The sequence below is a fragment of the Myodes glareolus genome, chromosome 7 (assembly GCF_982192425.1).
Source record: "Myodes glareolus chromosome 7, mMyoGla1.1, whole genome shotgun sequence".
In the NCBI taxonomy this organism is placed as follows: Eukaryota; Metazoa; Chordata; class Mammalia; order Rodentia; family Cricetidae; genus Myodes; species Myodes glareolus.
This window is the reverse complement of record NC_142032.1, coordinates 27602364-27626623: the sequence shown is the minus strand read 5'-3', so window position 1 is coordinate 27626623 and position 24260 is coordinate 27602364. Positions and strand designations below refer to the sequence as shown.

The 24260-nt window shown below is 39.5% G+C and overlaps 1 protein-coding gene across 5 annotated transcripts in view; it reads right to left on the bottom strand.

Annotated features, from left to right (window-relative positions):
- Window positions 1-24260, bottom strand: part of Slc16a12 (solute carrier family 16 member 12) — an 89984-nt gene that overhangs the window by 8081 nt on the left and 57643 nt on the right. For 4 of the 5 annotated variants that reach the window (XM_085693797.2, XM_048438891.3, XM_048438889.3 and 1 more), the window contains 3 exons: window positions 16358-16605; window positions 3570-3673; window positions 273-416 (listed from right to left, as the gene is read on the bottom strand). In XM_085693797.2, the coding sequence (XP_085549923.2) occupies window positions 273-416; window positions 3570-3673; window positions 16358-16467 (358 nt within the window). In that variant the 5' untranslated portion in view covers window positions 16468-16605. Of the gene's footprint in view, window positions 1-272; window positions 417-3569; window positions 3674-6221; window positions 6295-16357; window positions 16606-24260 lie in introns of all 5 variants that reach the window. The other variant, XM_048438893.3, reaches the window with a different exon arrangement.

Genomic DNA, 24260 nt, shown 5'->3' with positions numbered 1-24260 from the left:
TATAATACCAGAAGGAAACATTATTTTTCACCACGTGACTAATTAATGTGGTGAGGCATGCTCACTAGCGCAGTGGAATCACAATTCCGACTCTGTGTAACTATTAAGGAATCACAATTCCGACTCTGTGTAACTGCTAAGTCGGTAGCCATTAGCTAAGTCAACAACATTATGCGCCTAACAAAATGAATATTCTCTACATCTGCTTTGTTTATGTGCCTGACAACACCTGGGAAAGGTGTGTCCAGGTGTGAGGAAGAAAGTGTACTCACCTGTAAGAACTCCCAGGGTGAGGTAGAGATGCTTCAGGTTGGTGGCAAATGAGCCCAGGATGAAACCAGTAGATGCCAGCAAGCCACCCAGCATGATTCCCACTTGGCAGGATAAGTGGTTACTGACAACACTCCCCAGTGGAGCTTCGAAAACAACAAATAGGTCAATAGAAACGCTTTGGGGGACCTTGAAAACATTGTGGGTTTTGGAGCTTTGGAAACGGATACCCATGGAGAAGCAGCCCATTGGAGGCTACACAACCAGGAGCAGGGCAAGGACAGAGATGAGATGCCCTGACTTAGATTCACTATTTATCCTTAGCATCCTTCTCTTTGGACATACTTCCAGGCAAGAGGGTGGCTTTTTGTTTGTATTTATTTACTCTTATTACATTTTCATTTATTTATTATTATGTTTTTATTTATTTGTATTTATTTACTTTTACGCGCATGAATGTTTGCCTGCATATATGAATGTTTGCCTGTATGTGTGCCTATACATCATGTGCATCCTGGTACCAGCTGGGGTCAAAAGAGGTTGTCAGATCCGCTAGCACTGGATTTACAGAGGGTTGCAAGCTGACATGGAGTTGCTAGAAACCAAACCCGTGTCCTCTATAAGAGTACCAAGTGTTCTTAACTGCTGAGCTATCTCTCCAGACTTAAAGTGTTTTTTTTTAACACAGGAATAAATTCTTTATTTAAATTGCATGTCACCTGCTCAAGGATTTTATATGCAGTCTTGCTTTTACAATAGAACAGAAATGATAACAGCTACTTGATGCTTTGTTGTGGAATACTTGTTTACACTGTGTGAAGATGTGTCTCTGTGGTTGGTTTAATAATGAGCTGAATGGCCAGGCAGGAGAGAATGGTCAGGACCTCTGAGCAGAGAGAAATTCAGGGGTAGAATCTAGTGTGGTAAGAGATGCCAGCAAGACACCGAAGTCAGACATACGGCACAGAGGAGAGTTAAAAATATAGGTTAATAAGAACAGGGTATTTAAGTTATAAGAGTTAGTTTGGAAAAACCCTAAGCTAAGGCCAAGCTTTCATAATTAATAGTAAAATCTGTGTCATTACTGGAGAGTTGGTGGTCCCAACAAGAAAGTACTACTACAATGAGTGAATTTTTATTTTGAAGGAGAAAAAAAAATCATGGTCTTACCAGTATCCCTAGGAAAACTACGTAGAAGAGCTGAGTCCCTAAATATCTGTTTCATATGCTCAGTTTTGGACCAATCAAGCTAAAATTGGAGATTCACACATGATACACTCTGTGACCAGCCAGCATCTCGTATGAGTTAATGCTGCGGCTGTTAGGATATTTAACCCTGGGAGAATGGGAATGAACCAATCTCTGGGGACCATGTTGAATCTCGGGGGTGCTGCTGCTACTGTGGTTCCCAGACAGTGAAAACACATATTTTTGTCATAATCTAAACCAGACTTGATGAGGACGTTACACCAGCTTCAACAAGGAAGCTTCACGTCTCTGTTCATCACATGGCAGATTTTCCTCAGGGGCTGTCTCAGGGCAACTGTGTAGTCTCTTGTTCGTGCTCTGAATTCTCACAGTATAAACTTGGTGAGCAGGTAGATGCATGTAAACAAGTACAGCAAGACTCACTATCTTTCACAGAACATAAATGCTGTCTTTTACCCTGTCCAGAGCGTACGCTGTCATAGTGACCACACTGTTATTGCTCTGTAGAGAATCACAGATATTCTCCAAAAGATAACATGGAGAGAAATGAGTCATTCATATCCCCTGAAGCCTGCTGATACGAACGTTGTGGCTAACAATATGACCCTGAAAATCCAGCGCTAGCTCAAGAAGGGGGAAGTGTACACAGAACCCAAATATACAATTGTTTAAAATACTTTTAAGCTGAAAAAGTAAACTTAAGTGTTTTCAAAAATTTTCAGTCTACCCTAGAACCAGAAATATACTTCAATACAATTCCACTGTTTCTTAAACCTAGACAGTTAAAAATAAGTGTAATATTTTGCTTAACTAAAATTATTAAAAATGAAGAAAAATATAACAAAATTTGATTTATCAGAAATAAGTACTATGACTTGGTATGTAGAATGGAGTCAGATGAATTTATCACGAGTTATTGATCAGTGTAGTAATTCCCTTTTGCCACTGAAACATAAAAATTTTAGATTATTTTATATTTTGTGTATGGCTGTTTTGCCTGTGTGTTTATATGTACACCACATCTGTGCCTATTTTCTACAAAGATCAGAAGAAAGTATCAAATGCCCTGGGACTAGGATTTTGGGTCCTCTGCAAAAGCAGCAAGTGCTCTAACCACTGAGACATCTTTCCAATCCTAGATAAAAAGTTTTTTAAGAGACAATAGTTTCTAATGCATCTTAGGATTTATCTTAATGAAAGGATAGAGCGGGGTCCCAGCTAGAAATGGATTGTTCCGATTTAATGTAATCTTAGAAATTCACTAGCAAATAAAGCTAGGAAATTTGGCTCAAAATTTATAAAAAGAGAAGTTTAGCATCCTCTACCACAGATGCAATGTTAGTTCCCATGAGTTTCTGGAACACCATCCATGTCCTAGAGAACACATTTAAGGCTTTATAGATGAAGTTATAACCACAGGGAGTATGCTTAGCTCTTGATCACACACTCCTACTCTTCTGCAATATTTCTCTTATTCATGAAAAGATGAAATCTGTGATTTAAATTTGGAACCCTCTGAGAAAGAATCGGAAAGAAAGCCACGACTTGAGATAGGATCCATTACAGTTGGCACTCACTTAAGGAGACCGTATAGAATGGTTCATGGACCATCCAAGGCCACCTTGAAAGCACCTGATCCCATTGAATCTTGGAAGCTAAGCAAGGTTGGTCCCTGTTATTATCTGGATGGGAGAAAAGGCTTACTGTCCTATCTAATGTATGCGTGCATGACTAGAGAATGAGAAGGCCATCAAATTTGGAAGACATAAGCCGTGTACGTTCTGCCTGTGTATGTAATTCCTCCCTAGATAATCACAAGCTCTATGATACTCAGTTCCAGGTTAACCAAATGATTTGCGTCTTTCTCAATGTATTGATAAACCTCTCCATCTGGCATTAGGCAAGACCATTAATTCCAAAAGCAAGTCTTGTTAGGTTTAGCTGAAGATGAGATTGATCCTCTTGTTTTTCAGTCTTAACCAGTAAGTCCTTCTACTTAGGAGACTAAAAGTGAAAACAGTGTCACATGACTGTGTCAGAAGCCATTGTCATGTTCAGTTCCACGGTACCGAGGAGTAAACAATACTCACCACAGAGCATTGTCACACAGTCTACAATGGAATGGATCCACGCTGTCTGTGAATAATCCTGAGCAAAGTACGTCTGAAACTCCACAAAGAAAATGGAGATACATCTGAAAAACACAATGCAGGTATTTTATACCAAAGAGAAATGAAGATGGAATTGAATCAGAACCTAAAATTGCAATTTCAAAGGATTTTAGCTACTCAGCTATGATCAATAGGAAACCAGAAGTTGACCGTTGGGGCCATCCTGAGGAACCAGAAAACAAGTGTTCCATCACCAGGGAGACTGCTGAAACCATAGAGATAGAAAGATCATTCACTGCTCTAATAAGGTATTATGGAAAAAAAGAAAACCTGTTAAGAACATGTCAAATATATAAGCGTATTGTCAAGTATTATTAATATTTTCTCTACAGCACTAACTTTCAAAAGAGACAGAAACTTTATACTTGAAAAATGAAGAAGAACATAAAAAATAAGCCTCAGAAACTTTATTTCTAATATTTGTACAAAGGCAGTAATCTGATGATAATAATGATGATGCTGATAGATGTAATGCAATGAATATAGTCTAGAGAACAGTTTATTACAGTTGAATATTGTAACTGACTTGTCTTGAGCTAGGCAGTGGTGGCGCACGCCTTTAATCCCAGCACTCAGGAGACAGAGGCATGCGGATCTCTGTGAGTTCGAGGCCAGCCTGGCTATAAGAGCTAGTTCCAGGACAGGCTCCAAAGCTACAGAGAAACCTGTCTCGAAAAACAAAAACAAAAAACAAAAAATTTTGACTTGGCAACTTATCTATTGCTGTAATAAGACACTGTGACAAAGGCAACTTGGTGATGAAAGAGTTTATTTGGACCTTACAGTTTCAAAGAGTTGAAGTCGAGAGACCATCATGGCGGGGAACGTGGAAGCAGGCAAGCAAGCATGCCACTGGAGCAGGAGCTGAGAGCTTACACCTTTGATTCACAAGCACAAGGCAGACAGAGAAAAATCTAACTGGGGAGGGTGGTTTCGGAACCCTCAATACCTGGCCCCAGAGACACATCTCCAAGGCCACACCTCCTTATATCTTACCAAATGGGGAACAAGCATTCAACTATATGAGTCTATGAGGGTCATTTCATTCAAACTACCACAAAACTGATTAAACAAATTATGGTATATCAATAAAATAAAATTTTATTAAATATTTTTAAATGATGTTGATCTGTATCTAATGATTTGGAAATAAATTTATAGCTAAAAAAAAAAGTAAGAGCTGGCAATTGACACAATGGGTAAAGATTCTTGTCCCCAAGCTTAAAGACTTGAGTTTGACCAGTGTATCCCACCTGGTGGTAGGGGAGAACAAATTCTCACGAGTAATTCTCTGCTTTCTGTGTGTATGTTCCCCCACTTCAAATGTAAAAGAATCTAACAGTTACAGAACAGTTCATGGAGCAAGAAAATACTTTTAAGGCATAGTTCATGTAAATAAACAGCTGAGCTGGGTCAGGTCCTTTGTACTATGTGTATTTTGTTAATCATTATATGAACATGGTGGGATTGTAACTAATTATTTTAACCTTCTAATGGATTTCAAATGATTTCACACCCAAAATGGTTGCTTACATATTTTCATGATTCTATGTTCAGCAAAAAATAAAAGGGCAATGTTTATGATGTTAAACATAATTACCTACGGAGTGTGCAAGGCAATAGCCTATCACAGCACTGCTTGGGAGGAGCCTCATACAGATTCATTGAATGACCTTACTTAGGGCCAGGCAGCAGAGAAAGAACACTGGTCATGTTGCTTGAGGATAAGGGGCTACGCATCTTTCTGAATGTGTCCAAATTACACCTCTTCACGATTTAGCAGCCCATAGCCAGCTGCTATCTTTGGTCTTCCACTGCTCTGCAGTTGCTTCTAGATAAAAAGATGGGTGGTGGAGAGATCGGGGAAGGAAGTGACGTCGGTGGGATCAGGACAGCTGTGTCACACATTCCAAAGCATGAACCTTGATAGACGCTCAGCTGTCACTGAATTAAAATTCTTTTTTTGTTGTTGTTGTTTTTTGGGTTTTGTTTGTGTTTCTCAAGATAAGGTTTCACTGCTTAGCCCTGGCTGCCCTGGAACTCGTTTTGTAGACCAGGTTGACTTCAAACTCACAGTGATTTGCCTGCCTCTGCCTCCCGAGTGCTGAGATTAAAGGTGTGTGCCACCACCGCCTGGCTGAATAAGACTTCTGGTGTGGGAGAATTGTCTGTATTCTGTCAATCATGTATTTTAATAAAATGCTGATTGGCCAGGCAGGAAGTATAGGTGGGTCAACCAGACAGGAAGTGAAGGCAGGGCAATGAGAATAGGAGAAGTCTAGGGAAGAGGAAACTTCCTCAGCCACTCCTGCGCAGACCACGGAAGAGGCAGCATGTAACTTGCCCAGCTAAGAAAGGTACGGAGCCATGTGGCTAATGTAGATAAGGATAATGGGTTAAGAGAAGTTATAAGAGCTAATAAGTAGCCTGACCTAATGGGCCAATCAGTTTATAATCTTATGGAGTCCTGTGTATGATTTTCTCTTTGGGGCATGCCAGTTGTGGGGTACCGGGCGGGACAGAGACCCCAACAAGCCAGCCGTCATGTTACAGACTTCTCAATAACTTTACCTTTGGAATTAGATGTATAACTGAAGTTCAATGGAGGAACAGAGGCTTCATGAGAACACAGGGTACACATGCCCTACAAGGCAAAGAGTAACAGACAGAAAGCTGAAGATGGCTCCGTGGATAACATGTTTAATGGATAAACATAAAGACCCAAGTTTAGATCCCCAGAACCCATAGATAAACTAGGTGTGGCATAATCTGCCTATAATGTCAGTTCTAGGAATATGGAGCCAGGCATATCCCAAAGCTCTGTATGTATGAGTATATGCTTGTATACACACATATGTGTACATCTGCATAAATACACATATACATACATAAAGATTAGATAGATAGATAGATAGATAGATAGATAGATAGATAGATAGATGATAGATAGATAGATAGATAGATAGATAGATAGATAGATAGATAGAAAAAGAATGAAGAGAGATTGGTATGCAAATATAAGAAAATAAGGGTTTCAGGTATATTAAGGATTTCCACTGATCTGATGAAAATCAAACTCCTTTGCATGTACCAGCTATAAAACAAGAGTTATACAGTTTCAGTGATTCAACATAAAAGTCAGTATTCACATTTGCATTTGAAGTACATTCCTATTTTTCTTGGTTAGATAACACTAAATGCCAAAAGAAGAGCATGAAAATTTGAGTGACTACTCAAGGAAAAAAAGTATTTTCCCATTATGGCTTTTCAATTCTTCCCCTGCATTTTTATTTTGTGTTGGGCTCTTTAATTAGTTTGCCAATTCTGATGGCAGAAAAGAGATATGGGAGTATTATAAGGAGCTAAATAATTAATCCAGAGACAATGTCACAGAATCTGGCCTTTGTGTTATATAACAGAGGTCAACACCTGGAGAAGGGAAGGAAAGAATATAGGATTAGCACAGAGAGGTCAAACTGCGATATAACCTAAGGAATCTTCATCCAGGTCCAAAGGATATCCCAGCCTCTCTCCACCACTCATCAGATATGATGGCCCCTGGAAGACATGCGGCTTCCTGCAGGGGCCAGAGAGGGGAGGGCTCTGACAGCTACAGCTATGTGCTTCTGTATATGTGCTGTTCAACAGAGGCTACGCTAATGCGACATCTCTTTGGTCACCACAGCCCTGTGCTACTCCACACTGAAGGCTAGCAGAGTCGCTTCAGCCAAAAGGATGTGAAAAGTAGTTCTGCACCCATTGATTTGAGAATCCATACAGCACTTGTAACAAATCCAATGTGAAGTCAGTAATCATGTCAGAGGCTGGAGTATTGAAAGGCATGTAGTTACCCTCAACAACCCAGACAATGAGCATAAGCTACCCAGACAACTGGATGACTTTAATTTGAATTAAAATATTACAGAAAGTCCTTAAAATATGAATTAACTGCACTACATTACATCAGTTTTAAATCAGAGCAGCAAGGAAAACAAGAGCCCTTCACCCCAGATACAACAAGAATCTATCTATCAATCTTGCTTCCTTCCCCAGATACTGACCTCAAGAATATTCACTAATAAATTCTGCAAAAGAAACTATCAGCATAGCAAACAGACAATTTATAGAAAAAAAGAAAACCCTCACCAGCTACACTATAGACATAGGGATAATACTCAGGGTTTACAAAAAAAAACTGCAGAAATTACAATAGACGGAAGTTTCTGTCCCACCTGGTTCCACAGTTATTCAGTACCAAAGAAACACACAGAGGCTTATATTAATTATAAACTGTTTGGCCTATTAACTGTTAGACTTATTATTAATTAGCTCTTACAACTTAAATTAACCCATATTTTTTTATCTACATTTAGCCACATGGTTTGGTACCTTTTCTCAGTAAGGCATTCTCATCTTGCTTCCTCTGCTTCTGGCTGACGACTGCATCTCTGCCTTTCTTCTTCTCAAAATTCTCCTAGTCTGGTCATCTCGCCTATACTTTCTCCTGCCTGGTTACTGGCCAATCAGCATTTGATTAAAGCAATATGAGTGACAAATCTTTACTGTATGCAAGAGCATTCTCCCAGAGCAGGAATGAATGCTTGTTCACTGCCAGTGGGAGTGGACACTAGTACAATCATTGTGAAAACTATGAGGGCATTTCCTCGAAAAATAATGAAATAGAACTACCATATGATCTTTATACTATATCTGGGCATATGCCCCACAAATTCTATGCCATACCACAGGGATACTTTTTTTCTTAGTTTAGAATTTATTTATTTATGTATTTTTACATACCAATTCCAGTTCCCCCTCCCTCAGCCTTTCCCCCACCCCACCTCCATCTGCTCCTGGGAAGTCAAGTAAGTCTGTCCCATCATCTTGTTGAGGCAGGACCAAGGCCCTGCCCCTCCCCCCCCCATGCCTAGGCTGAGCAAGGTATCTCTCCATAGAGAATGGGCTCCACAAAGCCAGTTCATGCCTTGGAGTTAGAGCCTGGCCCCATTGCCATTGGTTCCACATACTGCCCAATCTGCACCCTTGTCACCTGCATTTAGGAGGCCTAGTTCAGTCCTATGCAGATTCCCCAGTTGTCAGTCTGGAGTCAGTGAGCTCCCACTAGCTCATGTCAGCTGATTCTGTTTCCTCATCATGGTCTTGACCCCTTTGTTCATATTATCACTCTTCCCTCTCTTTGATTGTACTCTGAGAGCATGGCTCAGTGTTTAGTTGTGGATCTCTGCATCTGCTTCCATCTCTTACTGTATGAGGGTTCTAGCTTCTCTTGGGTTATGAACTACAGGTTTGCTATTTTTTGCTTTATATTTGATATTCATTTATGAGTGAGTACATACTATATTTGTCTTTCTGTGTCTGGGTTACCTCCCTCAAAATGTTTATTTTCTAATTTCATCCATTTGCCTGCAAATTTCAAGATGTCATTGTTTTTTAACTCTGAGTAGTACTCCATTGTGTAAATGTACCACATTTTCTTTATCCATTCTTCAGTTAAAAAGCATCTAGGTTGTTTCCAAGTTCTGGCTATTATTAATAATGCTGCTATGAACATAGTTGAGCAACTGTCCTTATGGTGTGAGTCTGCCTCCTTGGGGTATACACCCAAGAGTGGTATTGCTGAGTCTTGAGGTAAATTGATTCCTAAGTTTTTGAGAAATCACCATACTGATTTCCACAATTGCTGTACAAGTCTGTACTCCCATCAGCAATGGAGGAGTGTTCCCCTTACTCCACATCCTCTCCAGCAAAAGCTGTTATCAGTGTTGTTTATCTTTGCCATTCTGATTGATATAAGATGGTATTTCAGAGTTGTTTTGCATTTCTATGATGGCTAAGGATATTGAGAATTTCTTAAAGTATTTTTAGCCATTTGAGATTCTTTTGTTGAGAATTCTCTGTTTAGATTTGTACCCATTTTTTTAATTGAATTATTTGTTCTTTTCATGTCTAGTTTCTTGAGTTCTTTGTATATTTTGGGGATCAGCCCTCTGTCAGATGTGGGTTTGGTGAAGATCTTTTCCCATTCTGTAGGTAGCCATTTTGTCTTGTTGACCATGTCCTTTGCTTTATAGAGGCTTTTCAGTTTCAGCAGGTCCCATTTATTAATTGTTGTTCTCAGTGTCTGTGCTACTGGTGTTTTATTTAGGAAGTGCTCTCCTGTGCCAATGTATTCAAGGGCATTTCCTACTTTCTCTTCTGTGAGGTTCAGTGTGGTTGGATTTATGCTAAGGTCTTTGATCCGTTTGGACTTGAGTTTTGTGAATGGCGATAGATAAGGATCTATTTGCATTCTTCTACATGTTGACATCCAGTTATACCAGGATCATTTGCTGAAGATGTTTTCTTTTTTTCATTTTATATTTTTAGCTTCTTTGACAAAAATTAAGTGTTCTTAGGTGCGTGGATTAATATTAGGGTCTTCCATTCAATTCCATTGTCCCTCCTGTCTGTTTTTATGCCAATATCAAGCTGCTTTCACAGGGATACTTTCACATTCATGTTTATCGTTGCTCTACTCAAAATAGCAAGGAAATGGAGCTACAACAGAAGAATGGATGATAAAAATGTGGCACACATACACAGTGGAATTTCAGCTATAAACAAATATGAAATCTTCAGGAAATGGGTGGATTTGGGAAATATAATGTTAAGCAAAGTGAGCCAAATTCAGAAGGACAAAAGCTTCATGCTTACATACATGTTTATATAAACAGATGAAAGTGTGTCTGAAGGCTTAAAAACAAAAACTCAAAAGGAGACCAAGAGAGGGTAAAAGTAAGTACTAAAGAAAGATGAAAGGTAGGCAGAAGGACACACGGGATGCAAAAACAGGAAGAGGTTGGGGACATCACACAGGGAAATTGGAGATAGCAGAGAGCTGGGGAGATGAATGGGGCTAAGAATCACTGAAACACGTCATTCAAAATGTAATAATGGTATCAATATCCTGTATGCTAATTTAATTGTTTTAATCAAAAACAAATCTCTATAAAATAAAGCAATAACAAAAATGTAATTCTTTTTACCATCCAAAAGACTTTTCGTTTGGTACTAAAATGTCTACTGTTATTTTCCCCTAATTACTCAGCATTCAATCTAAGTGAAGAATGATTTAACAGATACAGCCTCACTATCAAAATAGTTAAGATATCCATCCAGGCTCCTGAATAGTACATTATTGGCTTTGGAGCTGGGTAAGTCCTTAAAGGATTTGTCCTGTGTGGTAGGATGCTTAACAACATCTCCAATTTCTGCTCCAAATGTCTCCAGACATTGCCATTAAGCCTTGAAACCAAAATGAGACTCACTGACAAGTGATCTAATCATCAAGTTTTCCAACCCCTCTGCAGAGCATTCAAATCCCTCCTTGGGTCTCAGTCCCCCTATCATTCATAATTGACGCCAGCACCATTCCCCTGCTCAAAGCTCCTAACTGCTGCTTTTGAATTCACACTTGGCTGCCTCTCGTACATTCAGCAAACGGTGCCAGAGTTACCTTCCTGGAACACAAACCCGATCCTGCCATTTCAAATGCTTTGACTTGACTCATGCGATCCTGATAGTTGGCCCTTTTCATTTGTGTTCCTTTCTGTCCACTGTTGGATACTTCACATCAGCCACACTGCACTTCTTTCTGTCTCCTTCAACACACTCCCTGGGTTCTATGTACTTCTCATCATTACTGTTTCTGTTATTCCCCACTAAGCTCCCTCTCTTAGTCTCAGGCCATTGGCCAGTTACACCTCTAGGAAGTCTTCCTTGACTACTCCCTGACTACTTAAGACAGGAATCAATGCTTCTCGTATGTGTCCTCTGCATGCTGCTTGCTTATCATGAGATATGACAGCTCCCTTTACATTTGTTTGTATTGGCCACTAGACGTTGCTTTGTGACAGCAGAGGACATAGTTGTCTTAACAAACACTAAATCTGAAATATCTAATACAGTATTTGTCACAAATCGGGTGCTTTGGAGGAGAGGACACAATGAAAAGAGGGAAGGAAGAAGGATGGGGGGAAGAAACAGTAGGGGGAGGATGGAGGGAGAGATGGAGGGGAAAGAGGGAATCACTTGATGATAGCAAGGATGACTGGAATGTAAGGAAGTGAAATGGTCCCAGAGAGAGGAAGAATGACTGGTAGCTTAGCTCCAACAGGGGGCACGAGTGGGGTGAGCTAAAGCAGAGATATGAAGCATTCAAACATGCTCTAATGGGAGAGAAGGAATTAGCAGGGCCAGGTGCCAGAGGGGAGGTGGCAATGTGGGAGCACAGAGTCGAGAGATGGTAAACTATCTTAGAATTAGAAACCACAGTCCCTTCTGGTCACTAAATCATTTGGGGGAACTTAATAACAATGTGATGTCTGTGGTGATTTTTTTTTTCCACTTTGGAAAATTTTATCTTGTTTTCCACTTGTTGATTTTCTGAACTGAACTGACTCGTCACAATAGTGAAACTTTGGGTATGAAAATCAAAGACGTGAGCTTCATGTCTGGACATGTGCCTTAGCCAGAGGTAAAACGTTTAATAACTACATCCATCTTTCAAAGCACTCCAATGATCATGATGCTCAGGAAGATGGATTATGTCACTCAAAAGGAAGAGGACCAAATCACAAACGACAAAAAATAAAATGAAAAGAAATAATATGGTCATCTTTCAGGACTGCAGAGCTCTTTAGATGGTGGAAGCCCATGTTGTAAGATTGAAAAACCAGTGGTGATCTTACAGAAATTGAACTGTAGCAGGAGCATACATGCATCTGGATTTTTGTTGTGATAACAGGAGTCAGGAAAGCAAAGCTCTCATTCTAGAGAATGAAAGCACAGGAAAACAGTTATTGAGGAAAGTTCTTGATCTCTCAGGCTCTCAATTTCTTCATCTATAAATCAAGCATTTTTGCAAGCATGACTCACAAAAGTCAGAATGATGATTCTCACGGCATCTCTTCAGTCCTTGAGGGTTTGATATGATTTGTTCATAAAAATGTAGAAACAAAACATAGCGAGCATCATCACTGATAACCAAAACTGCTTTTTAAAAGATAATTTGACTCAACAGGTCAACACACTGACTCTCTCGATCTCATCATTGCTCTAACACTGCCCTAGCTACTATACAACTCTTGCTCACGCTTGGCTTGATAAAGGGATATCTAGGTTGATTAAGCTATCTGGTTAGTCAACTTAAGAACTGACACACTGGGGCATTGTAGCCTATTAGTCAAAATCACTGTCATGTACCCTCATTAATCTTGTAATGTGGAGGAAATGACTTTATAAAAACTATTTGAAAGTTAGACAACAAGCAACACATAAAAGAAACTCATTTAAGAAAAGTCCAATTTTTCTTAAAAGACTTTTAAAAACCTGCAAAACTCTAAAGAACTCCAGACATTTCTTTCAACTAAGTTGATTTGGACCCAGAAAAATCTAGACAAAAACAAGTCTCAGACTTACGATGTTGTTTTGTTTGGAAATATAATCAAATTTTTGCTTCTCCAGTATTCACTCAAGTTGTCTATGTATGCAGATAATTCATGCAATTGCACTTTAAATGTGATTCTTACATGGATAATGTATTTAAATAAAAAATAATGCATATTAGTAAACAGATGGCATAAATAAATAATAATGGCTGCTTCCATGGACTGTAGAATTTTAAAATCTAAAATTTGCAAAGTACAAGTCCAGAATTGAAATAAGATTTTTAAATGACTTGGATCAAATTATAACATTGCATGTAACAGCAGAATCCAGAAAAAAAATATATATATATATATAATCCTATTAAGAAAAATGCATTGAATAATTGTGGACACAAGCATATGACAGAATTTTAAGCAACTGTTTTTCAGTGAGTTATAACCATGTTTGCCAACATGGAACAATCTCAAGAATAATTATTAAGGGGGCATCAGAACCTCCTCCTTATGACCTTGTATCCAAATGACCCTGTTTATGTAAATAACATGAATGTGCATTTGTGTTAGTTAAAGGTTGAGGGAGCTTTTTGTTTTAATTTTGAGACTGAACTAAAAAAAAAATCATTGCTGGTGTTAATTCCTTGAGACAGGAAGTAAGGAAAAAATATTTTATATATCTCCAGTGTGTTTGAGTGCTACAATCTGAATGCATGATATTTTGTTTTGAGATGTATTTTTTAAAAAGAAAATCAAAGAGCGATTGTCCCCTAGATGCTGATTTTCTATTTGGCAGATTGCCTGGTTTGCTCTCTTATCCTCAGCTCCAGTTCTCGTGGGAGCTTCTTGGTTTGTGACATTTAGATTGCCAGGCTGGCTACATCAGCACACTTTCTCCTCTGCCTTGATTCTGCTCAAGTGGTCTTCTCTTGGCCTCTGCTGTTGACCCCTGGTACTCCGCCTGGGCTGCCGGCCACAGTCTGCCTTTCTGACTTCTGACTAAATTCTTGGCAGGTTGGGGGGCCGGCGTGAAGAAGAGCAGGCAGTGATGCAGGTTGAGACATCTTTCTCCTTTATTTCTGTCAAGTTCTTTCCACCTTTTGAGGTCTCACTCCAGGACAACTTCTTTGGAAAGCCTGCCCTGAACTTCTAGGCCTGAATTTGTCTCTATAAAAATATTAATTTAAGTCTCTATTGACCAAAGTTAATATAACTTTTTTCATGACCAACATTAGGAGCTGGGGAGCCTGTCTGTAAATGGGTGGCTTGTCTTTTTTCGTAGGGTTCTAAATCCCTTGCCTACCACCAAAGGTCATCAAACGTCATATAACTTTTATAATATAAATATTTTTATTTGTAGTTCAGTTAACTGTGCGAGAGTCTACCATGAAATAGCTAATGTATCTATGGTTTTAGAAGCTTCTAGAACAGAGTCATGGCTTCAATGAATATAAAATAATCATTAATGGAATTGGTTTTAAATTAATTATAACCTAAAAAGTATAACCTAAAAAAAAAATACAAAGCTTTCAGCCTATGGTGGTAGTCAGGGATTCGACACCATGCCAAATAAGACAAGCCACCCATTTACTGATGGTTTTCCAAACTTCTGATGTAGGCGATAAAATATATATGAAATCTGACTCAAGTTCTTGTGTAGCCCATTTTGTCTGAATCACAAGACTCACATGAGACAATGTGACTGACAGAAGAATCTTAGGATTGCCACCAGGAGCACTATGGACAGCCTTGTGAGAACACAAGCTCATCATGAAGATTCAACTACCCAGAATGTTACAGCATAAGTCCTTCCTATAAAGAAATGAGCCCACTTCCAGAACTTTCCTCTTATGGAACTAATAGAAGTTTCCATTTATAAGAAGGTACACAAAAGAATTCCTTTTTAGTTTTACAGCCTCCTCACACTCAGAATATAGAAGGAAGAAAATCAAACTCAATATAAAATTATTTTGAAAAAAGTCCATAATTAGGATACATAACCAACAAATCATAATGGTGGCAAATATAAACACCCTGCATTGTATCTGTTGGCAGAAAGATATCAATATCTTCATTTATGATATCAAATAAGGTTACTAGTACAAACACTTCCTTGTACTGACCAGAGGTATGTCAGAGAAGAGAAACGCAGTTCCATTTGAACAAAAGTCAGGAAGGAGCAATTGCGTGCATAGCACAAGTGTTAGTTCATAAACACATGAAGTGCGCTAGTAGGACACGAAGTGTGGTGAGCGCCATGCCTCTTAAGGAAAGACACATGAGCAAGTGAGAATGAAAGGGTCGCCTTCTTCATACAGCGGCTTTTCTTCAACTACAATCCGGCCCCCAGCACCACAGACAAAAGACAACATGAAGCACAAGATTTGAATTCTAGGTTTGACACTCCCCAGGCTCAATACCTAACAAACAGAAGGGATTGCAAGATTTTTTTTGTTTGTTTGAAATTCCATAGTTTCCCTCCTACAAGGAGATAGATTTTAACCTTATGCAACTTGACTTCGATAATGGTGTGTCCACAGGCCCCATTATAGACTGAATAACTCTACTTCAATCATGGGCATAGTTTTCCTTATACCTATGCTGCTGCAGGCTTGAACATATACTGCACACTATAGTCTCTTGCCATAGTGTTTCTCATTTATGGACTATGAATTATAAATGTAATTGCTCCTATTCTAAAATCTTAATGATTAAACTTATCCTAAATAAGATTTTCCATTAATATATTATATCCAAGAAAAATAAACTTACAAAGATCATCTTATATTTTCTTAGAGCCAACTCAACTTATGCTAATTTAATCTTCTTTGGTACAGATTTAGCAATTCTTTAAAATCCCTAGAAAACTGATTTCTTTTACTAAAATACCACGGGGGGGGGGGGGGACATTTTCTAATTAAAAAAAATTCAGGACAATCCTTATGTTATTTTATATAGGAGGAGTTTCTGTGTCTCACGCTAAAAATAAGTGCAATATGGAAGGTGGAAAAAGTATGTTTCACACACGTCTACATTTTGTAGAGACACTCATGAAAACAAATGTCTGGATTAGATTTTGCCCAACACATTCAAAAACTTCTAAGTATCCTAACATATATTAAATACTAGAGATGAGACCAATTTCCAGGACTCCTTAGCATTGTCGTATCATAACTTGCAAAGAAAAAGACACATGAGCAGTCAAACACACATGTGAATGGCATGAGGTCATGCTTAAAAAACCAAGAAGAAAGATCCACTTACCTGGTGACTGCCCTGGTGCAGATGGTAACAAGGAAACAGCCAGCCACAATCATCCAGCCCCAGCCTCCATCTGGAGGGGATGCCGAGCCAACTCTAGTTATCTTTGCCATGGTTTCAACTCTGGTTTTCTTCTCTTTCCAAGTTACTTCAGCAGTAAGTGGTGATCTTGAAAGTTCGCTACCCAGTAACTTCTAGTAACTATTCCGAGTTGGTTCAGGATGCTGCCTGGCACAGGGGTTACTGGCCATCTAAAGTGGAAACAAGGACATGCTTTCATTCTAGTGCCATGCCCAAAGGTGCAGTTTTTCATTTGATAAGTACTTATTATTCTCCTGTTAATATGATTACTTACAACTATGAATACTGAGACATGGTAAAGACCATTATCTGTCCTTTAAAAAAAATTCTTTAACTGTAAAAATGTTTATTTACAATCCTTGAAAAGTTACCATTCCTTCAGAAATGGTACAAAAATCCCAAGAAAACTGACAGTAACTTATGCTAAATATATGATGTAATATAAACATTAAAAAATTAAAAAACATTAACACAAGTAATATGAATATAGAGTACCTTAAAATTATACCTTAAAATGCTATGACATACCTACAATTTAAATTTTAAGATAGATATAAATACTAGCATAACCTAATATATACTTACATATCAAAGTATTATATTTATTTCTGAGATAAAAACAACAACAAAATTACAGATATATAGCAGTTCTAATATTGAAAGAGCCACATAATTTTTTCATGTACAACAAGGAGTTTACTCTTTCTATCTGGACACTCCTGTACTGTTGAGAACATACACTATCACTACTAAAAAGAAGAACAGCGAAGGAGAAAGAATACAGTGTGCTTGCTAAAGTGAGACTCAGTTCTCAGCCGAACCAAGGAAGGGGTCTAGGAAGCATTCCACAGCCCTTGCCTTTTCTATGGATGCAGACACGGGGCAAAGAAAATTTGCATGTCAAAGTCATCTTTTTATTTTATCGGGCTATACGTTTTTCTCTGCTCCCCTTCCTTCCTTCCTCCCCTCTCCCCGCCTACCCTTTCTCGTGGCCCCCAAGCTCCCAGTTTACTCAGGAGATTTTGGGAAAGGCATTCTAAAACACAAACACAATTGTATAAATCTGAACAAATGGAAGCAATAATCCATATTGTGCCATAGAGACAACTTGATAAACTGAGTTCTATGAGTCAAAGCTAACCTGGATGACCACAGGGCAAGGATGACCACGGCGGGAGGATGACCACAGCGCGAGGACGATTGTCACCAGGACGAAAGTGGCAAAGCAACACTTCTCAGAGCATTCAGCCCAACCCAGTTCTCCCCAAAGGCACAATTCTCAGAAAGAATGCTACTCTCCCCCTTTCACAATGGTGAAGCTTCTCCTCAGAGGAGATTCCCCGATGATGCGATAACTGAATGTATATGGCAGCGGGTGTCTCTGGCAGGCTTTGGATGATACAGCTAGATACCAGCCCTGGAGATTTCAAATTTACTACAGGCATTTCGGTCAAGAAGATGCTAAATGCTAAAACATGACAAAGCAAGTGAGAAGGAGACCTTGCAATGTTAGAATTGTAGTTACTCTTGGTCACAAAACAACATTCAAGTTTCTCTCAAAACAGGTTGATCAAAAGATGTGTCTTCCCAAAGAAATGCCAGGTTCCACACAGCGAACCTCGCTGCCTGGAGATTTTGAAGTAGCCAACAGTTCCCATCATACTAACTGGAGCATCCTTGTAAATGATTAACCCATCTGATATTTGCCAAAAACAGGAGGGAAATCTTTTACTGACTCACCAGTATGTCTAAAACTATAAGCAAAGAAAGCACTCCCATCGTGCAACTCTTCATTTTACTAACAATTCCCTAATTTATTGTGTTTTTACATCAATCACTAAAACATAATCGTGAGCTATATCTTATTCTGGCTTCAAAAAGATTTCCTAAATCAAAAACCCTGTATTAGAATGTCCTTCTAAAACTATCCTTTTGAATTCAGATTGGAATTCAGTCCCAGTTCCCTTTATCCTCGTGGTGCTTGAAAGAATTTAATCATTTGCAAAGAGTTGCTAACACGCTGCAGCTTTGCTATAAAGCTCTATACTTTGGGAGGGGTGCATCTCTTTCCTGTTACCCTAGGCGGAGTTTTCTAAAGTGACCTCTTTTATCTGTAGAAAATGCACAAATTCACACATCAGCAGCCCGCTGAAAGGAAACTGGAATCTCTGTTCGGAAAGCTCTGAACAGTCACTTTCCATTGCGTCCCTTCCCCGTGTCTCCTATCCCCAGTGTCTTCCCATGAGCAGTATGCTTCCTCTGTAAGCTGGGGTGCAGCCATAACAGAGGGGAAAGGCTACGGTGGGAAGCTGCCGAGAGAGATCGCAGTGACTGTGTCCGAGTGGCCCTCTTCAGTGGTTTGTCCCTGTCTGAACCCTTCCTCTCTGCCACCATGTCCTGTCTTAGAAAAAACAGGACACTAAACTACTGAGACCTAGTCTCTCTAATTCAGGTGGCCAGGAGTGGTCAGTCAGCTTTCTGTCTCTGTGGCAAATGAGAAAAACAAGTTTAATGAAGAAAAGTTGATGACGGTTCATGGTTTTAGGTCACGGTCGGCTAGTTTCATTGCTTAAAACTCAGAGCCTCCTGTGAGGCAGAACAGTATGGCAGGAAGTGGGTAGCAGAACAAAATGACTCATCTCATGTTGCCCAGGGAGGAAGGGTGGGAGAAAAAAGAGAGAGAGACAGAGATACACGGAGAGATCAAAACCACTACTGACTGGGGACCAAGCCCTAAACATATAAGCCTCTCTGAAGGATACTTCATAGCTGATCCGGAACCCTGAACTAAGTACATCCTTATTATGTAAGTCTCCTGGTAGAGTGAGCACTGACCGTAAACTCTAATTGGCTTTAGTCTCTTAGTATTTACGAAATATGAAATTTGTCAGCCTGACTCTTTTTTGAGCATTTATGAAGTATTCTGGTTATACAGGAAATATTTTTGAAATAACTCATGATTAACTGCGCTTTTTTTCAATAGCCCTTTTCTATCATTAGGAATAAGCCAGAAGCATATGGACGTATAGATATAAGGAATGAGAAGATAAGCCCTGTCTAGAATAACATGGACCATGTTTGGGGACAACTGCCACCATGGAGAAAGGCAAAGTAGCCACAGAGTTCAAGGGGTGAGATTTCTAAAGTGAGGAGTGGCAAATTGCCCATATTTCTCTGAGTGCCACAGGGATGTGACAAGGTGGAGAGAGAATTACACATTAACTTGGAGGGGAGGCTGTAATGAGAAGGTCATGTGTTTACCACCTGTGATGGGTTTACACAGAAAGAAACGAAGACAGCATCTCTGCATTGTCCCTCAGATCCATGACCTGGATCTTCACCTGTATTCTCAATGGTAACACAGACAGTAAACAGGTGACACACGTCAAGGCCATGGCAAAGTGACTCTGTGTTAAACACACTGAGTCAAATGGGAGTCATGTTTGATCCTGAATGACTCCCATAAGGAAGACGGGGAATGTATCTATGTTCTGACTAGGTACAAACCAGATTCCCCCAGCAACAAATACCAACACCTAAACACCAGCAAGATGAATCATTTTATAATGAGGTGTGGAAGACCCAAAGGTTGCTAGGTGACCAATGATAATACATCTCTGCCCAAGCTTGTGGGAACTTAAGAAACAACCGGGAACTTAACAAATGCCACCTCCACCATTATTATGACTGTACACGTGCTCCCTCCTAAACCAGACCCTCAAGAGAGGAGAGAAACAACCCTTACAAGGAGCCATGCCTTAGACAGGGATGAATGATTCACCAAAGGCCATGTGTGTGCAAACAGATCAAACCCTTAAAGATGATTAAAAACTTTTAAAACTAACAGATGATTTACATATACTAAAACACACTTCCTAAAGATTTATTATTGATAAATGTGTACATGTGTGTGTTGTATGTATGAGTACAGTGCTTGTGAAGGCCAGAAGAGGACATCAGATCCCCTGGAAGTGGAGTTACAGGCAGATGTGAGCCACCATGTGGGTGCTGGGAATGGGTCCCTCATCCTCTCCAGCATAAGCTGTCATTAGTGTTTTGGATCTTAGCCATTCTGACATCCACAACTAAGCACTGGGCTGAACTGCCGGAGTCCAGTCGAAGAGATGGAGGAGGGATTATCTGAGCAAATGGGAATCAAGATCATGACGGGGAGACATACAGAGACAGCTGACCCAAGCTAGTCAGTCCTAGAGCTCACTGACTCTGGATTGATAGCTGGGGAACCTGTATAGGACCTAATTAGGCCCTCTGAATGTGAGTGACAGTTGTGTGGCTTGGGCAGTCTGTGGGGCCACTGGCAGTAGGACCTAGTGCATGAACTGGCTTTTTGGAACCCATTCCCTATGGAGGGATGCCTTGCTCAGCCTCAATACAGAGGGGAGGGGTTTGGTCCTGTCTCAACTTGATATGCCTTTATTGACTTTGTTGACTCCCCAGGGGAGGCCTTACCCTTTCTGTAGAATGGATGGGGAGTTGGATGGGGAGAAGGTAGGGGGAGCAGGAGGAGGGTAGGGAGGGAGAACTGTGGTTGCTATGTGAAATGAAAAAATAACTCCTAAATAAAAAAGAATTTCATACATATGGGGTTTCTTTAGTTCATGGGCTCAAACTTGGACAGTATCCATGCTAAGCATATGTTCTATGGCTGAGCTATACCTCTAGAACCTTCTGACAATGCTTTCAGCTTTGTTTTGAGCCTCATTCTATCTGTGTTGTCCATAGTTGGTTCTATTTTGTTGCTTCTTAATGTCAGTTATATGGACCCCTTACAGTCTGTTTATTCATTTACCTATGATGGGCGTTAATATTGGTTGCAGTTTTAGACCATTATAAATGTGTACAAATGTTTTGTGAACCTGTGTTTTATTTTCTGTAGTAAATTTCTAAGAATGAAATTGTTGAGTTTTACATGAGTATATGCCTAACCTTAAGAAGAAACTGCCAAACTACTAGAGATGGTTTGTGACAACTGTCAACAGCATACTGCCTTCCAACTGCCTCTCAGTCTTAGTGATACTTGGTCCTGAGATATGTTCATTTCAGTTATTCTCGTGTGCAGCTAATCTCATTTTAGTTCTGATTTGTACTTCCCTCGTGGCTAAGGATATTAACTACTTTTCACTTTTCACATTACAATTAACTCTTCATAAATCTCACTGTATGAAGCACTTATTAAAACACTAAGATCTCATTTTGCTGATATATAACAATTATTTATTATAGATATAAGTTTGTGTATTGCAAATATTTTCCCATACTTTATGACTTGTTCATTTCTTAATGCTACATTTTGAAAAGCAAAGGTTATTAATTTCAATTAATTGTAAGTTATTATTACTTTAATTCTTAATTCTATTTTATGTCCATGACAAATGATTAAAAGTTGGAGTATAAGGAGGGAATGGAGAGAGGGCTCAGGGATTAAGAATACCTAGGCTGCTCTTCCAGAGGACCTGGATTTTATCTCTAGAACTCACATGATGACTTGTAACCATCTATAACACCAGTTCTAGGGAATCTAGCCTAATCTTGACATAGAAGCACCAGGCACACACATGAAATAGAGACATAGATGAAGACAAAATGCTCACACACATATAATAACAATAATAGTAATTATCTAAAAGTTGGAATTTAAAATACTACTTTACAAAGGCTGAAGAATTAGAAATGCTTATGAATTAATTTACTGTAATATGTATATACATCTTATTTAAAGACTAAAAACTACAAACAGCACTCAGAGAAATTTAAGGAAGCCTGAGAAACAGAGGAATAGAAAAGCCATGGTTACTGATTACAGACTTGGAGAGTATCATCACTTCCCAAATTGACCAACAATTCCAATGAAATCCCAATAATCTCTTTTTAATAGAGAATAACAAGCAGATTCTAAAATGTGTAAGAAAATACAAAAGATCTGTAAAAGTCAAAAGAATTCTTAAGAGAAAGAACAGAGGCTGGAGGGTTGACTTTGTGGTTAACAGTGATTGCTGCTATTGCAGAGGCCCTGGGTTCAGATCCCAGCACCCACATGAGAAGTGCTGGCTCCCACATAGAGTCCTAACTCAAAATGGTCAATAACCACAGTACCAAGGGATCTGGCACTCTCTTCTAGCTTCCGCTGGCATAAAGGCACACACATGGTACCCAGACATGCATGTAGGCAAAACACTAATACACGTAAAATAAAAATAAGTACTTTTTAAAAAGTGTGACCACAGGTTGACAACATACCAACTGATTTTAAAACCTATTCTAAACCAAAGTAAACAATACCATGGGAAAGCCAATTAGATTATCAGAGCAGAATATACTAATTTAATGGGGGGGGAATAAATCTAGGGTCTTAATCATGCCATTTACAGAAACTAACTCTGAATGGCTAACAGATAAGAACATAACATAAAAATTCTAAGACTGCTAGAAGTAAATGGGGGAAAGATCTTTAAAATCATGGACTAGACATTTTTTTCAGGACACAAGCAATGAATTTCCCATTCTTACCTTCTCTTAAAACTCAGACTTGTAAAAACTTTAGATTTATGATAAATTGTAAGGTTTCAGAGTAGATTCAGTTGCTGTTGGTTATGTTCTACGAAGGCATTCTCTGGGGGTGTAACATTTCTAGTGCTCAGAGTGTCCCATTTGAAGCTGGTCTTTCTAGATAGGCCTGTTTCTGGAGAAGCAGGAGGAAGTAAGTTTCTATACTTAATCTTGTCTGTATCCTTTTGGCTTTGTGTCCTGGCACCTGGAACAGTGCCTGGCTACACATGCTAAGCCCCGCTGATTGTACATCTCTTGTGGATACTCACTGAGTAACACCTTGCCCGTCAGTCACATTTTGCATTTGTTTTAAACAACAAGGAAACTCTTGGTTCTACCTCCAGTGAAGACCCAAAACTTATTCAACTCTCTGGCCTTTGGTTAGGAAAACCCCGAGGGACAACCGTGTGCATTAGAGACTATTAAGGGGCAAATTTCCAAGTCCGTTAGGAGAGAATTTCAAAAAGGCCCCAGAGCCTTTCTCAGAGCCTTTACATCAGTGCAGCGGTGTTCCAGCTGGTGGCCTTACAGTCTCTCAGCCAGGGACCAACTCAAATCCAAAGACTGGGATGGGAGAAAGTTACATAAAACAAAACCTTCTGTTCAATTTGAATAGCTTCCGGCCGCATCCAAGCTGCTATTCCACATTTAGAGTCCTCGGTGTTAAGGATGCCTTCAGCTAAACATGGAGGTATTTCCTTGTCTTGTTTAACGACCTTCCTCAAGTGTCACGGGGGAAAAAAACTGTTATCCTTGGGTAAAGAAAGACTAGTGCTTTGCTCTTCCTTTCTTTCTTCCTGTTCCTCTCTTGTCAGTCCTCACACAGATCCTAGTGACGAGCAGTTAACTACTGGCTTCCACAGAAGGCTCTGGGCGCTAAACCGCAACACTGACCTTTGAGGAAGAAGCTGTGGCAGTTTCTACATTGTGTGTGGTGTTTTGAAGCTAGAAACACTTGATACAAAACCCCAAACAAACACCCGTGTGAAGGAAGGAGCAGGCACAACCAGTGTTGCACACCAGTACAGAAAGCAAAATATTCTCCGCCACCCCTTCAGCTCCAACGCACAGTCAGTGACTCCAGGCAACGTCAGACAGTTGATTCCAATGTGGTTCATTAGCAAGAACGTGTCCCGGATTTCCATTTTCAACAGGCAACCGAGTTCTTTTCTCTCTTATTTGGAGGTACTGGAGTAAGTGGGAGCCCTGAGCAGAATCTTCTTTGGGACATCGATGGTAGAGACTGGATATTAAGATC